Raw genomic sequence first — 16,906 nt, forward strand, 5'->3', positions numbered from 1 at the left:
AGTGAGATAGATTAACTAACCACCCACTGATCGCACCCCTCTCTCGAAACCAGAGCTATGGGGCTCAGAAGGGCCAGAGCACTTCCCTACCTCCACCTCTGGAGAAGGCTTCAGGCTCATGCAGGAACCAGCGCTGCTCAGCAAAGCCTGCGCTGCTGCTGTCTGTGCTACACGTGACGGGCACATGTCAGCCTTTTGATGCTCTTCATTCAGAACCTTTCACCACTACCCAAATCCTCACACACACTGCTTTATGTGTGTTGTTGAAACTGAATATGAAATTGAGGAAGTTATGCTGTGAACTGCACAGAGTGTATTAAGCGTGCATTTTGTCAAGAAAGTATTGCAATTGGCACAACAGATGCGGGTTTAAGACAGATTTACTTAGTAAACTTTCGTAAAATGGCTTTGAATTAAGGCTTCTATGTGAGACATGAGCACACTCGTATCAGCAGCACAGATCTGATGACCCTCATTCTCATTCCTTTTCAGTGTCTCTAACAGGCCCCAGTGGACTGGAGGCAGAGGGCTGTAAGAGCTCAGCAAGTGAAGCTGACTTAACGGATTCTGTTTTATTTCTGCAATCCTCAAAGCCCTCAAGATGGCAGGTGCAAACTTAGAATAATGAGCCGTAGACGAAATAATAATTGGGCAAGTCCTGTCTTGCAATCGATCCGCAACTACTTTAGCAACAGCTGTGTGTGTATCCAAAATATACCCCGTAGTACTGTACACAGAGTGGATGGCAGCGAGACAGTCCTCCTCGGAGCACCACCCTGCCACCACGTCCCGTTGAAGCTTTTCTAGTAGCCCTTTCTGTAGCTGGAAGTGGCCCTGATTTTCCAGCTGGTTATATAACTGTGACACAAGTTGCCCATCACCACTAGCAATCAGATGCAAATACCGTTCAAGATTGGAGGACTTCAAAATATCAATTGCTGGGGATGAAGTGGGAATTAACCTTCTTCCCCTCAAATCATACATACCTGTTCTTACAAAGTCTGTCAAAACATTGTTTTCATTGGAAGCACATATGCATTTCCTAATAGGAATTCCCATCATTTTAGCATACAATGCAGCTAATATGTTGCCAAAGTTTCCTGTAGGAATGCAGACATCTACAGGGCTTCCGAAAGCGATAATATCCTGATTAACAAGGTCAAGGTATGCAGAGGCATGATAAACTATCTGAGGCAGCAGCCGTGCCCAGTTTATTGAGTTTGCTGCAGCTAAAGCTGTTCCATATTCTACGGTAAGAAAGCCAGTATAATCAGAATTAGTAAAGATTTGTTTTATTGCTGTCTGGCAAAAGTCAAAATCAGATTTGACACCTATTGACCGGGCATTTTCTTTCTGACAGCCAACCATCTGTGATTTCTGAATTTGGCTTACGCCATCCTCAGGAAAAAAACTCATCACGGCAATTCTCTGTTTGTCAGCATCACGGAGCCGGCTGAAGCCATCCAAGACGGCGCTCCCTGTGTCTCCAGAAGTAGCGACCAGAACCAGGTAATTGCAACTTCTGGGAACACAGTATGCAAATATATGTGGCATTATCTGCAATGCAAAATCCTTAAATGAAGCTGTTGGGCCATGAAACAGCTCAAGGAGAAACTGGTTGCCTGTCAGGTGCCTAACCGGGGCAATTTTAGAACAAGTGAAGTTTTCTCCATAGGCAGTGGCAATGATTTCTCCCAGGGTAGAAGCAGGAATATCAGCTGGATGTATGCACCTTTCCAGTATTACTTGGGCTCTTTCAACATAGGTTGCTTCTATCAGGCTTTGCCATTCTCCAGCAGATAATTTTGGAAGTCCATTCTCGGGAACAAAGAGTCCTCCATCAGGGGCTAGGCCCTCAGTGACAACATCACTGAAATATTTAGCAGAGTCTTTTTCCTTACAATTTCCAGACCTATTAGCCCTAGTTGAAATAAAAGTTTCCAATTCCGAGTTTTGGTATCGCTTAACTGCATCAAGTACCTTTTCTGCTACGGCCTCTGCTGTACTCTCCCCCACACAAAGAACACGGATATCGTGCCACCGTTTGTAAAACTGCTTCCGAAACTGAAGGATGTCCCTGAGAGACACCCCAGGGCCCTGGCCGACAATGCGATCCACTCGCATTACCTTCAGCCTGCGCATAATGACTGCGGTGGGCACGTCCAGGTACACGACGAGGCCGTTGCGCTTCACGTGCTGCATGCTAGCAGCATGCAGGGGATTGGACCCAGTAAGGGAAATTACACTGCCAGATGCTGAGAGTTTCAACAGGGCTTTTCCTTCCTCCTCTAAAAATTGCTCGTTACCAACATCCTGCAGCTTTTCTGACACACTCATATTCCAGGTTGTTTCAAGGACATCATCATCAACATCTATGACAGGGCAGTCTAGTTTCTGACCTACTATTCTCCCTACTGTTGTTTTCCCAGCACCCGGAGGTCCCATTAGGATAACATTCTTGTTTCCAAGGAGAGAATGGCTTGAGAGCCATGACTTCCATGTTTGTGGGAAAGCTACGGGTCTTGAAAACATCAGTTTTAAGCACATATTAGAAAGAGTGTTTTGGGTTATTAGTCTTAGAGGCTGATACTGAACAATGGGAAACATCTTCCTCTGCTGCGTCTTCAAGTGAACGTGACAATCCACTCAAGTGCTTAAAAAAATGAAAAAGAAAAAAAAAAGAAAAATTAGTCCATTAGCAAACAGCAAGAGAAAAACCAAAGATTATGAAAGTTAGAGCAGCCAGAATTAGAATGCAAATCCAATTACAACTTTCTTGGTGCTAAAAAGTAAATATTTTTCCAAAGGTTATTTGTTTACTTCCCTGCATAATTCCAGATCATTTCCCATGGACAAATTTGACTTCATATAGTCCATTTCTTGATAGGCAAACAAGCACCCATCTGATTTAATGCTACAATACTATTTGCAAATAACAAACTATGTAGGCATTTAAATCCAGGTGGTTACACCTATAATATACCGATGTTTACACAGATATTTACAAATAAGGAACCTTTACTAAATTATCTTCTTGTAATCATCATGTTAATAAAAGCTTTATTCACCCACCTTCCCTTAAGATGTTTTTAGCTTTGATTTCTTATACTTTCTTGCTAGAAATCAAATATGAGAGCCATTTAAACACACAGAAAACTCACAGACTGTTGCACAACAAGGCTGGCAGAATTGCATCCAGTTCTCTTCCAAAAAGATGCAGACCAAGCAAATATTTGAAGCACACCTATAGTGGAACTTTACTTGGTGCAGTATGTGTAAAATGAGAGAGAGAGAGAGAGAGAAAGAGAGAACATCATAAAAACACTCTATACTCAAAAGAAACCATTAGGAGAACAGGATCTCCAACAGAGATAAGCAAGAAGTTCTCATAACAACATGTTATTTTCTTCCCTAGGGAAAATATCAGTATCAGCGGGAACTGCAGAACAAGAACTAGGTGTGATGTTTAGGGGAGAGGAGAAGGACCCTCAAAAAAACTGCACAAAAGAAGAAAGAAAGAAAGAAAAAAAAAGACAAATTTGCACAAAAAGCCCTACAGTCATTTTTCATTCTAGGAAGCCAATCAAGTGTCATACTATTACTTCTTTGCTGATTGTGTCTAAAATACTTAGAGAAAACCAAGAAGGAACTTACTTTTAGGAAGCTAATGAAATTTTGGATGTACATATCCAAGAGTCATTAATTCTGTCACCATAACACATAACTAGATTTGCAAACAGCAATTTCTAAAAACTATATTTTTCAAACTCAGTCTAGGTGTTGATACTGCAGGTACCTGCTTATCACTATTGAAAAACTCTTTTTAGTTTACAGAGTGGTTACTTTCACCACAGAAATGATTTTCAATAATGTGTTTCCTCTTGTTAACCAAAATACAAAAAATGATTTAAGAAATTCACAATAAAGCGAGTTTCCAAATCTTTCAATCATTCCTGTAACTTTTCTCTAGACCCTCTCCAGTTCCATCTGGTTCTTCGAACTATGTAGAGCAGGAGCAGAATTTCAGCAGAAAGAAGGTGAGCACCACACAAGAACTGCCTTATCTTCCAAAGACCTACTCCTGAATTATCCATACTTACAGCCATCATAGCAGTCCTTACTTAAAACCTTACTTTTCACGGTCATTTATCTATTATCAAATAACTACAGTTTCAAAAAGGAGAGAGGCTCTAGTTCTGTAAAGAGGCTGCCATTAAGAAAAAAAAAAAACAGTTCCAATTCCACCAGCTCCTTGCTCCAAATTCTGTTCTACGTTCCTAGATGCCTTTTACACCCCTGGTATATATTGCAAAGTTCCTTTTGGTATTTAGATCTCTCTTCTCACTTATTTATACATGGAGATGGTTTGCAAAGAATAAGCTCTGTAAACTTAATTCTATTACCCATTGATTGTAGACTACATACAGTACTTTTTAATGCACATGCTACAATTACACTGCAAATAAAACTAAAATAGACATAGCAAGCTGTAGTTTCTTCCAATCTTTGTAAACTACAAGGGAATACTCGGGTATAGCAAATAGGTACACCTACAAAACGTAGGAAATTCCTACAAAACGTAGGAAATTCCTACAAAACGTAGGAAATATGTATACAGGGGTATAGGGCCAGTAAAAGGTTTTTTACTAATGGTGCAGATGTAAGTTTATATTCAGGGCTCAAAACATTAAGGGACAATATTTTAGTAATTTTATTTCTTGCCAAGTGGAATCACTTGACACCCTACATATGAGGTAAGGGCATCTACACTACCCTCAGCTTTGTGGCCTACACGTCTAGCAGAACCACAGCTCCTGGCTGAGGGGCAGGCACTCGCTATGAGCTGCAGAGCTGCGTGATGGAACAGCTGGACTGTGTTAGGAACCTAGGCTGTGGGGACTTGCCCTCTCCCAGACTGCAGATGCTAGGGGGAATTACATTTCAATTGATCCAGTTATAGGCTTACCACATACACAAAGTTACAACTAGTCTATGGTGCTTTTTGATACCACGTGAGTCAATCTGGTGAAAAAAAAATGCAGAAAATGTCCTTATCCAGCTACTTAATCAGTTTAACCTGTGTCAGCATAATCCAATTTTGCACCCATATAAAGTATACATGCACACAGGCTAGTGAAATGCAATTGCTTTTGAAATTAGTTTTTTTATTCAGCTAGCAAAATGTTTAAAAAAAAAAAAAAAACATATTATGTTTATACATAATACAGTTTACCAGGCTAGGCTATACCACCAAACCAACCTAGTTTTGATACAGCCAATTCTGTCAAAATGCCTCCCCTTTTTTTTCTTCTCGAACACACCTGCACACCTGTTCACACATCCACACTTGCAGTGGAGTAGATACATTCGGACAACGCATCTTTACCCTCCGCTTGGGCTCCCGGCACCAGAAACATTAGCAAATACCCACATTTTTTTAATAACCACCACTGCTGGCAGGAGCTGTAGTGAAGAGTGGCCCTAGTTCCTAGTGACCCAAGGCAAATTCAGCAAGCAGAGAAGCCAGCAGCAGTTTACAGCTCTCAGGGAACTCAGGTGCGAGAAGGGGGCATCTATCCGTGCCTTTTTGACACACAACGACTTTTGCTCTTCTCAAAGCTGCTCTGGGGGGAAGTGGAAATAAAGTAAAACACTCAACTCCAAGCATCCCATGATCATCTCAGAGTCCAAGTTTCTGAAAATGTACAAAAAAACCCACGAAGTTCTGAGGAAATTGACTGAAAATGGCTCAAAAAGCGTGCTTAAGGGGGCCTGCCGGACAGCGAGCGCGATAGCTCTGCACCGACAGCACCTCGGCCACAGGCCCGGGGCCAGGATCGCTCCCGCGCTGTGTCAGCGGATCCAAGCGCCACGGACACCTCCCCGAGCCTCCCGAAACGCCCTTACGCGTCCAGCTAGCCTGGCTCCCTGCCAGCAGGGCGTCAAGCTCGCTGCTGGGCATTTCTGGAAAGCAAAAGTAAAACAAAGGGACAAATCTGATGGCACTGCTTGCAGTAAGGACGCGAGGCGCTTGGAACGCACCGCACAAGCCCGGAGAGGAAGGGAGCGCGCAGGGACGGGCAGGGAGCACAACAGCGGGCACTCCCCAGGCTTCGAGGCGGCGACAGCGGCCGGCTCGGAGGCGCCGCAGGGACCGGGAGAGGCGACGCCGCAGCTGCCGGTTTGTCCCTCGCACCCGCCAGCGCGGCCGCCCCGCCGCACTCCCCCCACACTGCGCGCGCTCCCGCTCCGAGGGGCGGCGCCGGCTGCCGCCGCCAGGTAACGGGCGCGCCCCCGCGCCGCAGCCTCACCTGCGCCTCCGCGCATGCGCAGCCACCTGCCTGCCCCGCCCCCCCCTTGCCGCGCACGCGCAGTGAGGTCGCCCGGCACGCCCCACTGCGCTTGGCTCCGGGCGGTCACCTAGGGGCCGTGCGCATGCGCGGCCCGCCAGGTTCACCCGCACCTCCGCGGCCGCGGGTCGGAGAGGCTGCGCATGCGCCCGCGGCCTGGGCGTTCCCCTGCGGGAGACGGAAGTGGGCGGGCGCAGGTGCCGCCCCTCCGGTGTGTTGCTAAGCAACCGGTTTCCCCAGCAACCGCGGCAACAACATGTCGGCCCCCGCCTGCCCCGGGCCCTGGTCGCCCGCGCTGGGTAGGGCCGCGAGCCGGGGGCGAGGGAGGGGGCGAGGGAAGGAGGGAAGCGGGATCGGGATCAGGGATCAGGGAGGGCTGCTCTGTTCATCCAGGGCCTCCGCGCAGGAGGATGGCGGCGCCGCCCGCGCCGGAGAGCATCTACAACCTGCTGCCCCGCCTGGAAGAGAGGCCGCCCCGGCCGCCCAGGTAGGTGCAGCGAGCGCTGCCGCCCCGCCGCGGCGCGGAGCCTCCTGAGTCACACGGGCAGACGATAAAGGCAGTAACAATAAACCCGATGTGTGCCTAATTGGTGCTCCTGCTAATGAGTCACGCTCACCACCGCGTAGGGGGTCACAGCCTGCTCCCATGACGCCATCCTTGATGCCAACCTGTACACTGACACAGCAGTGATAAAGCAACATTTTCCCACACAGAGAATCAGAGGGCGCCCAGAAGACTTCCTTGGGGATTTTTCTCAGTGTTATGCACACACTCCTGTACGGAGGGTGTCTTGTGGTATCGTTTCTTTTGCTGCCCATCCGCATCCCTTAAAAAAAAGCTTTCTGCCCACCTAATATTAATCCTTTACAAACTTCATGCTAGTTCACTTTTGATGATTATATAAACTTTTTTTTCTAGTCCCTATTAATTTGTATGAAAAAAGGTGTTACACTTGACCATTTTTAGTGACGGGTTAACCTAGCTCATAGATAGCTCTAAATAGCTCATAATAGCTTCAAAATTGGTGAGAATACCAGTGACATTAGAACAAAGATAGTTATCGTTTTTCAGATAAAGGGGTTCAGACATGCCAGATTTCTTATTCTGAAGCTTTTCTATGTAAAAATGCACTCTACATTTTGTTTCCAGTAAGAATGAAGAATGACAGACAGAGCAAAATGAAAACGGCACATTAAAACCCTCCTCAACTTAATGCCTTTCTGACATTTGGGTGCTACATGACAGTACTCCATCAGGTTCAGTTTAGGAAAGGGATTCTCTAGGCTGAATATAATCTTACTAAATTTGCCTCCTTATCATTTTCTATCTCCTCATTTCTACTCTTTTACTGCACTTCTTGCTTTGGTTCAGAGTGTGTCAAACATCCAGCTGGTGACAACAGCTCAAAACTGGCTAATATAATGAGCTGGCCATTTTTTACTACTGTGTACAAAATAAATGATCATTTTTTAAGAGAAATCATAGATGTATTTTACTCCCAACTGACTGGTACTACTCATGGAACCAAAGCTGGCATCCCCAGCCTTTATCTCCCAGGAAGATGAGATCTAAGGAATAATAATTGTCTTCCTATAAATATTTTGCCTTTTCTCCCTTTGCCAAATGTTGAATGGATTAAGATCCTGAAGTCTATGACTGTTTTCCTCCTCCTGACCTCTAACTCTTTATTTTGGTGTACAGCAGCATTTCCCACTTTCTTGCCCATGTGTCAACATTTCCTGAAAAGATGCCACATCTGTTCATTGGAAGAGCCTACGGTTGGCCACAAAAGCTGACTATACCCTTAAAAGACATTTTTAAACGTCTTTATTATTGACTCATGAACTCCCTAAATCATTACCTTCTCATTCACTTTCTCATTACAGGAGTGTGTGAACCCAAGTACATTTAACTCCTCAAAAATAAATAAAAGTCATCATAAATTGCTACCTTTCTCTACGGTACAGCCGCAATGCCACAGCTGCCAAGTGGTCAGGAAGACGATAGTTTTGAATACGGTGTTTTTGTGTCTAATTCAGCAGCAGCAAGCCATGAAAATACCAGAATAGAAATATCAAGGACTTCATTACTTGTAATTAGAAATGTTTCTGGACTTATATATGATCTTATGTACATAATCCTCTTTCTGATTTTGAGGGCAAACCACAAGAAGAGAAGAAGTTCCACAGTTTGAATTGAGTCCTTTCACATTTGCTAATGCTACAAGCAAGTACAATCACATCTAGGTGACATGCGCAGTTCATATACAAATATTTTTGTCAGTGTTTCTACTATGACTCCCACTCACTGGTCTAGCATTTCTTCCTTCCTTTTCTCCTATTTCAGTAACATAGGCTGTGTTGCATATAATCCTTTTGGGCTTTTTTCCTCCTTTTCCTTACCTGAAAATGTGGTGTAGCTCTTCAGGAAATGCCCTAAGATTTCTGACACCTTCAGCAAAATGTCTGTGAGAGCCCAATTCCCAGTTCTCATGCAAGGTGCTGCTCACCAGCTAGTGATCAGCATTTGGCTTTTTTTGGAGTAAATGTTTGCCTACTTTTGATTAAAGGAGGAGCTACAGCACTGTTTGGCATTACTCCAAAGCAGCAGTGTGTGCATGTAGCTTTCCTGAGCTCTTTTTGATTTCTGTGTTAGCCCCAAGTTAGTGGCAAAACCACCACAGATTACAATATTTCAGGATCAGATTTGTGTTCTGTAAGACTTATATAGAATTTGCTGTGCTATTTCAGAGCAGTCACCCCTCTAATCTCATCTCTTACATTAGCATGTGACAGATTGTTCAAGAGGAGGATTGAAGCAGTGATAGAGTGGACAGTAATGAAGTAACCTCACGATTAAAGACATTATGTCCAACTCTCCATCATAGGCTTTAATGTTTTCTGAACATGATGCTTTACATGTCTTTAAAATATATTTCATCTTATAGAATGAAACTATGAATGTTCTTATTATCAATACAGAACTCTTTTTCTGTTTGAAGCCAACTGAGTTTTTTTCTAATTAGAATGGAGTGTAAGGTTTCACCTTCTGCAATATGTTCAAGATGAGTTAATGATTGCACCTTTCCCAGACCACAAATTTCCAAATGTAGAAAATCAAATGAAGCTGTCTTGCGATTTATATTTTTCTGTAGATACACAACAGCAGTATATTTTGGGTGCATTTTAGAACAAGATATGTAGCCCCTATGTAAATATATTTTTTAAATATTCATTAAAAATATTTTTAAAAGTCAGAAAGCCAAGGATGTAATGCATAACCTCATGGAAATGCTGAATCTGTGATTCCGACAGAGTTTTAATAAGCAACACTCAAAAACATTTTTCTCCAAAATGTAGGATTTTTCAGGATTCAGAAATAACTTTCTGATCTTTAACTTCTTTATGGCTATTTTTAACACCAAAGGTATGTATCAACCTTTAGACCGTCAATCAAACGTGAAATAGAGAAAAGTAAAGCTCAGTGGAAAACAATGGGACCAGCAAAAGTTGAAGTACCATCTCCAAAAAACTTTCTGCAGAAACATTCAAAGGAACTGAAGCTACCAGAGAGTAAGTTTTGACAGGAAATCCATGAAATGTAATATGTTTTTTGTTATTTTAGAAATGATAATATTAAAATTGAAAACAATATTGTTAATTATTTATAATCTGATTTTTATTAAAGTTTAAAATCATTTTGAGATGCTGGGGTGATTTCTATTCTTTTACTTTGATATTATTTCTCTACTTTAGAAAAATTATTTTTCTCAGTTTTGTTATCTAAAATACTGAAACAAACAACAGGAAGATTATATATGCAATTGGAAAATATTGTGACTAGAAAATATGGGAAGCCTTTACAGTTGTGTGATACAAAGCTTGCTGAAGTGAATAGAAAAAAAAATCATTAAATCTCTTTTTGCTGCAGCTGTTTAGATATTTCAGATGTACCAGTGATATGTTCTGCCCTGCTAATATTTAAATGAAGAATTATTTAATTTAGACCAATCTGCCTGGTATATGCAGACAACTCAATTGATAATATGGGCTATCCCGTGAGGTTTTGGAGGTTTGATGCCCCAAGGAATATGGATTGATTCACTAATAACCTTGAGCAGTCCATAAGATCCCTTTTTATTTACTTTCGCCATAGCATTAATGTTATCTGCTTTTAAATGGTCATATTTTGAGATTCAGTCTTCTGACATCTTTCTCAAACAAGCAGTTCACGTTGTTCCTACTTCAAGTTATTGATTCAGGGCTTCATACTAACACAGGCTTTGGTGTTTGCATTAGGAGTCATTCTGCTAGGACTGCATAATGAATGACCTTGCCACATCATAATTTCCATACAGACTTGTTACAGTGCCATTAGATCCTAATACATCTTGAAAAGGAAGTCTGTCACTAACTTGGAAAGTTCTTGCATCTTTGTTGGATGGAGTTTCCTGCATATCTCGGAAAGATTACCCTGCTTAATTACTTCTTTTAAGGCATCTGTCCTTTTAAGGCATGTGAACACACTTGCATAGCTAGCAATGTAACCAGTTACCAGTTGGATTATGGTATTTTGTTTATGTTATCTGTACCATCTGCAAAACTGGATTTGATCCATCTAGTTAAAAAGTAGATTGCAGGGACAGAACAGAAATGAAGTTTGATATTGTTTTTCACTGAAATCTAGGGTGTCCTGTGCAGTGATCAAACACCATTTCTTAGAAGAGGTGTACCCCAACATTCAGCTAATCTTTTTCTGTTACTGCCCTCCTGCATTTAGTCTAACCCAGTTGCTGGCTCCACAAGAAGTGGTAGTTCCCAAAACAGCAAGGTTGAGCTAATGCTCACAGGGGCTTCAGAGGTCTTGGTTCCAAAAAGAGATCCTGAAAGAAATAGAGATTTAAGTCTACAGGGATACAGTACAGTAAGCCAGTAGGCTCTAAAAACAAAAACCAGGAAAGAACTGGTTCATGTCTTTACTGTCAGGAAATCATCCATTGTAGGAAAAGCTCTGTCATGTGTGGTATTCCAGACGTATTTTCTGCCAAAGAATGAGAGCAAAAGCGTAGAGAACCTGAATCAAGCTACTGCAGCTTCTTCTGAGTTATCTTTGATAAGGACAATTCAAGTTAGGCCTGTTGGGAAATGCACGAGAAATTGATTGTCCTTCATCACTCAGCTGAACAGGAGACTACTGACTTTCTGTCGAAGCCTGAGAGAAAAGATTACACAGAAAATGAAGGGTCTCTGTTCTCTGGAGAAAGGATTATGAATAATTCTTTAAGAGCATCTCTGGTCAAAGTAGTTTTAATCACATCTGAAAGGAATCCCGAGCTTAAGAAGTAATGAGCGGCATATCCTATAGAAAGCCCTCCTAAAAGAACACAGTATTTCCTAGAGCGCAGAACTTCCATTATGTCCAACAAACATTCTAGTTTTCATCAGAGTACATCTCCAGTGAATTTTTATGTTTTAGATACAGTTGGTCTTTATTTTTTATGTAGTTTGGAACATAATTTCTCCCTCTTGGGAAATGTAAAAATATGGAACTGTAAAGTTCTTTATGATTATTGCTGAGGGTGTTTATGTGCTCAATTCACAGGAAAGAAAGAACAGGATAGTAGGAAAATGCCTGCATTAACCGTGCCGCGGAGGACAGATCACCCACTTATGGGAATTCAAAGTAAAAAGAATTTTATAAATGCAAATGCTGTTGCTGCTATCATGGGGTTGGCTAAAAAGCCTCAGCCTATTTATGTCGACAGAAGGCAGGGAGACAAACACCTGCTTGAAACTTCGGGACTTGTTCCGAAATACATTAAAAAAAAGGTAAGCTGTATTAAGTTCTAACTGAAATATCCATAGTAATGGCTGTTTTCCAGTTCACTACTGTATTCTCCTGTGAAATGGTTATGATTTTTTTTGAGATGTTTAGATATTGTTTGTATTAGACCTTTGAAATTTGTCAAGGAGACATCATAAGCACTACCGTTGTAAAGGTGCAACTCTACTCTATATTCACTTGCTTATGTTGTCAGCAGAAGTTTGCCAAAATGCTGCTGCTAAAACAAAAGCAAATGTGTTGCATGAGAAGGAGGATTTAATGGAGAGATAAAGAGCTGGACTTGGTTCCTTTAGCTCACTCAAGGGTCCCACTAGTCAATAGCTGTCCCACCTGTAACCACGTGTCAGGCACGGGGCACCAGCTCCCCTCATGTCTCAGAGTACAAGAAGACGGAGTGTGACACCAACTAGAACCAACTCCCTGCTGAATGATTGCTTGGCAGCCTGCCTCACTGTCAGGATTTAGACCCGTATTTCCAAAACAGAAGCCCCATAGGAGATAAAGGATGTGTGGCTAGAGCAGCTACAGTTACTAGTTAGTTGCTAGTTAGGAGTTCTGGTCCTCTTTAGGGCATACAGTGTTTTAGCAGAAATAAGGAACATGAATTTCCAAAGGTAGAAGTTCACACCATCTACAAATGTGAAGTATTCACTGCCATCAATTCCTATAAACAGGTCTTTTGTTTTCTGGTTTCTCTTGTGTTTTGAGGTGTTAAACAAAACTGATGGAAATTTTTCTTGCTTTTTGATGAAACTACAGGGAGAATAATGTTTGATACTTCTGAGAACACAGCAATTGAAGATCATATAGCTCTGTAGCAGAAAATTCCTTTTCAAACTATCCTTGTGAATGTAATATACTATATATGACAAGTATGTCTCTGTTTTTTTTTTTTTTTGAAAGCATACACAGACTTTTCCCTTACCCTTACAGGATTATGGTATTGTACCAAAATATGTAACACAGCGAAATGAAGAAATTAAGAGAGCTCATAAAGAACATGAGGCACATGCCTTGGAATCTCTCAAAAAAAGAGCCATGAAACGGTTGTCTGACGAAGAAAGGGACAGTCTTCTGCAGGTGCCTAATTTGATTTAGTGTATATAGTAACATATGTAGAAGATTGATAAAGTAATGTAAATCCGTACAAAGAGTGTACTAGATTTTTAAGCAAGACAAATGATCTGGCTGCTTTTTCACTAGATGGAGCTCTAGAACAGTTGTAAATTGAGCTGAATGGAGATGGTCTCGCAACAGTTACACACCAGCATTAGAAGTACTTCAGTTCTGTTAGATTCATATCCTCTTCACTCGCGTGGAAATGCAGTGAAGCTTTGAAGGGGTTCAGAGAAACAGCTGTATGGATGCAGAGACAGATCTGTCTCTGTTCTTCTGAATCATAGGAAAACACAAACTGCATCTTGTTTTTTCCTGATACATAACACCATGACATTTATTGACAGTACCTATCTTCACATCGTGACTTCCCTTGCTAAAGTATAAGATCATGCTGTGGCATGTGTTAGATATGGCAAAAAATGGAAAAGAGAATTCAATTGTAGTGTATTTGTAGAATTATGAATAAAAATAATATTTTGTCTAGCTGTTTTGTACGGCCTTCCATACAGTACAGACTAAATAAGATCTTGCAAAGAGAAAAAATAGCATAAAAGAAGTAGAGAGGTAAAAAAAAAAAACATTTTAAAACTATAGTAAGAAAAAAAAAAGCTGTCATTTGAAACAAAGTAGATGATTGTACTACTCTATGAGCAAAGATAGACAGGCTGCTGGTCTGGGGTGTCAGAAATGAATGGGAAAAGGGGCCTTGCATCAACATCAACTGTGTCAAATTAATACTGTATGAAGAGATGAGAAGACAGGCACTGTTTTTCAGCTTGAACCACAGTTATTCAAGTGGTCAAATACTTTATTTTTGATACTAACTGTATTTTGTAGTTATACCGCACGAATACCGTGTACTTTAAAGAGACTTGCACTGATGTAATTTTGTGTTTATCAGCATATCTTTATGTAATCCAGTTCTTAAACTGCAATTTCTCATGACCACTTTTTAACTAAGTTTCCTATGAAAATAGTTATGCCTGTTTGTCGGTCTGTCCCTTAGTAACCGTTGATCTTAGCAACCATTTGCAGCAAATTAGCAGATTTGGGAATACAGTGTGGTTAGAGCAAGTATAGTTACTAGTTAGTTGCTAGTTAGTAGTTCTGATTGTCTTTATGGCATACATCTCCGAAATACTGCATTCCCGCAAAAGGCCAGCAAAATATCTAGAGACAAAACAATGCCTAACTCACTTGCAAAGATTAAAAGATTCATGAGGAAAAGGATAGATCCAAAATAGCCAGCACAATAATGTGCCACTAGAGAAATACCCAAAAGTCTAGGAAGGAGTAAGGGAGAGAGATGAGGATACTGAAGTGGCAGCAATGTGAGAAACCTAACCCAAGGATGATGATGTCATGAGGAAGGCGGGGGAGAAGCTGGTGGTTCAGCAAGCTAAGTTTGCAGCTGAAATATATGTGAAACAAGGCACATGAGTTCAGCTGCTCACAGTTCTGTGTGCTGTCTGGAAAGTAGTGTTTCACACTTTTCAAATACAAGAGTGAGCAGAAATGTCATCTTTGTTATTAATTAATTGTAATTAAACATTTTAGATTCTTTCTATTAACTCAGTATCTTATTTTTTTTCAAAATGTTCTTTCATTCTTGGGCCACACTATTTATACTGTTATAACGTCAAGAGGAATTAGTGTCCCCAGGGTATGTGGCTTCTACCCAGGGCTCAGATGTAGACACATGGGAATTCCTGTCTTTTAAAATAATTGTCTGTGCAAGTGCACACATGTGCACTCTCTGATTTTTAAAAATACATGGCAATAGATGTCTGAGAGCAAAATTGTGCCTTATGAACTTACAAAAGTAAGTGGAAATCATTTGCGCCAACATTTTTTGAAATATCTCTCAGTTATGCTTATGTTGGTAGTGATTTTATGAGAGGAAAAGAGAATGTTGATAAATGCAGTACATATTTCTCACTGATCCAGTATGTATTAGAATTCCTTATATAGAGTTAGACATTCAGCTTATGATTTAGCCCATAGCAATAACAGTCAACATATTACATAGCTGTTGGAACAGCTGTGAGGGAGCTTGGGACTAAGGGAGTCACGATTTGCTTTTGATCTCTCCACTCTGCGGGGACAGAATAAATTGTGATGAGTAGAAGTTCTAATGTGCTTTCAAATGCTTTTTTTTTTTCCAGTGGTTTCCAAACCAACTTTTATTAATGTAAACAGAGAAGAATTATCAAAAAAGTAGAGAATGACTCTTCTATGAAAGTTTCAGAAGTACTTTATTTGTTTTCATGACTACATATTTGTAAAGTGTAACTTTACAAATGATTCTTAATACTAGGAGCATTCTTTGAGTACCTTACAGCTTTTGTTTGCAAAGACAAATAGCATCATAAGACAGTAAATAAATATTGCTCTTAGATTCATATATTAAGGCAGGGGGGTTCAATTTATTTAGAAAATTGCATATGAAGATTATTGGAATAACAATTACAAGCAAAATACTTTGTCAAGCCTCAGCAGGAATGCACAAAGCACGAACTGTTATGCAACAAATAGTCTGCTTTGAATCAGTAAAATATTAGTTCACATTAAAATGGATGTTTTGCTTAGTTGGCATTTGCAGGGAGCTTTTTCTTTTCCTTTGTGAATAACTACTCAGTATTCTGGGAGAAAAGGTTGTTAGTAATAGTGGAGAAGAAGGACATGTTAGTTTGAAGTAATAAAATGATTATATGGAGGAACGAGAGAATGGCAATTCATCTGTTCAACAGATGAAAGTGAAGGGAAATCATAATGTTTCATAAAATCATTGTATTAGTATTGTATTGTGTTATTAAAATATCATTTTTTGCTATAAAGCAGAGTTAAGAACTTGAGTTCCCAGGAGAATATTTTTAGACCTTAATTTTTGAAGATACTTTGTGACCTCCCCTGGAGAAACAACTGAAAGCCAAAAAAAAAAGAAGTAGCTGTTTTGGAAAAAATGTTCTCCTGCTGATGACTGGGGCGTTCTATTATTTGCTGATTGTTGTATGAGCTCCTTGTGGTACATGTGCTTATGAAGTTCATCTATGGAATTTTCTTGAGGATGTTTCATGTATTGAACAGTTTGATATTTGCATGCTTGGGATTTAGGTTTTCATCATTCTCTCTTCCTTGAAGAGCAAAAGCGGGGAGCAAATTAGTTAACATGATTACACATTTTCCATATTTATATTCTTATATATTTATCTATTGTTTTAACATTTCAATGACGAAATCAATATTAAAAGAATCAAAATAGCTTGTGTATATTGTTCTTAATGAAGTACGTTTTTCTAATATTTCTTTTTCATGTAACGGCTCTAGGGTCTGAAAAAGAATTGGGAAGAGGTTCATCATGAGTTCCAGTGTCTTTCTGTAGATATAGACACCATACCCAAGAAGATGCATAAAGAAAAACTGGAATCGCAGATGAAACAACTGGAACATGACATAGATGTCATCGAAAAGCACAAAGTTATCTACATTGCAAATGAGTAAGAACTATTAAGTGCTTACTATGAGTAGGGACTATTTTTCTAGTATTGCCTCTTTCTTCCTTTTCTCTTTCTGTATCACTGCCTTTCCAAAA

General features: G+C 40.5%; 2 protein-coding genes across 2 annotated transcripts; one reads left to right on the forward strand and one right to left on the reverse strand.

Moving 5' to 3' along the window:
• Positions 1-376: 376 nt before the first annotated feature.
• Positions 377-2,679, reverse strand: THNSL1 (threonine synthase like 1). Its single transcript, XM_010213709.2, has one exon. It carries the CDS (start codon positions 2,605-2,607, stop codon positions 385-387), a length of 2,223 nt encoding a protein of 740 aa, XP_010212011.2. The 5' UTR covers positions 2,608-2,679; the 3' UTR covers positions 377-384.
• Positions 2,680-6,610: 3,931 nt separating this feature from the next.
• On the forward strand, positions 6,611-16,906 carry ENKUR (enkurin, TRPC channel interacting protein). Its single transcript, XM_010213710.2, has 6 exons — positions 6,611-6,649; positions 6,744-6,837; positions 9,778-9,923; positions 11,953-12,179; positions 13,129-13,275; positions 16,642-16,906. The coding sequence occupies exons 2-6, from the start codon at positions 6,761-6,763 to the stop codon at positions 16,813-16,815; spliced, it is 771 nt and encodes a 256-aa protein (XP_010212012.2). The 5' UTR covers positions 6,611-6,649; positions 6,744-6,760; the 3' UTR covers positions 16,816-16,906.

This window comes from Tinamus guttatus, unplaced genomic scaffold (genome assembly GCF_059628265.1).
Source record: "Tinamus guttatus ecotype Peru unplaced genomic scaffold, ASM5962826v1 Tinamus_guttatus_pri_ptg000530l, whole genome shotgun sequence".
In the NCBI taxonomy this organism is placed as follows: domain Eukaryota; kingdom Metazoa; phylum Chordata; class Aves; order Tinamiformes; family Tinamidae; genus Tinamus; species Tinamus guttatus.

Excerpts from the sequence above, each read along its gene's own strand:
- THNSL1 (XM_010213709.2), bottom strand. The coding sequence starts at position 2,607 with ATGTTTCCCATTGTTCAGTATCAGCCTCTAAGACTAATAACCCAAAAC.
- ENKUR (XM_010213710.2), top strand. The coding sequence starts at position 6,761 with ATGGCGGCGCCGCCCGCGCCGGAGAGCATCTACAACCTGCTGCCCCGC. Across the intron at positions 9,924-11,952 it reads GGAACTGAAGCTACCAGAGA|GAAAGAAAGAACAGGATAGT; the intron begins GTAAGTTTTGAC and ends CTCAATTCACAG. Across the intron at positions 12,180-13,128 it reads CGAAATACATTAAAAAAAAG|GATTATGGTATTGTACCAAA; the intron begins GTAAGCTGTATT and ends TTACCCTTACAG.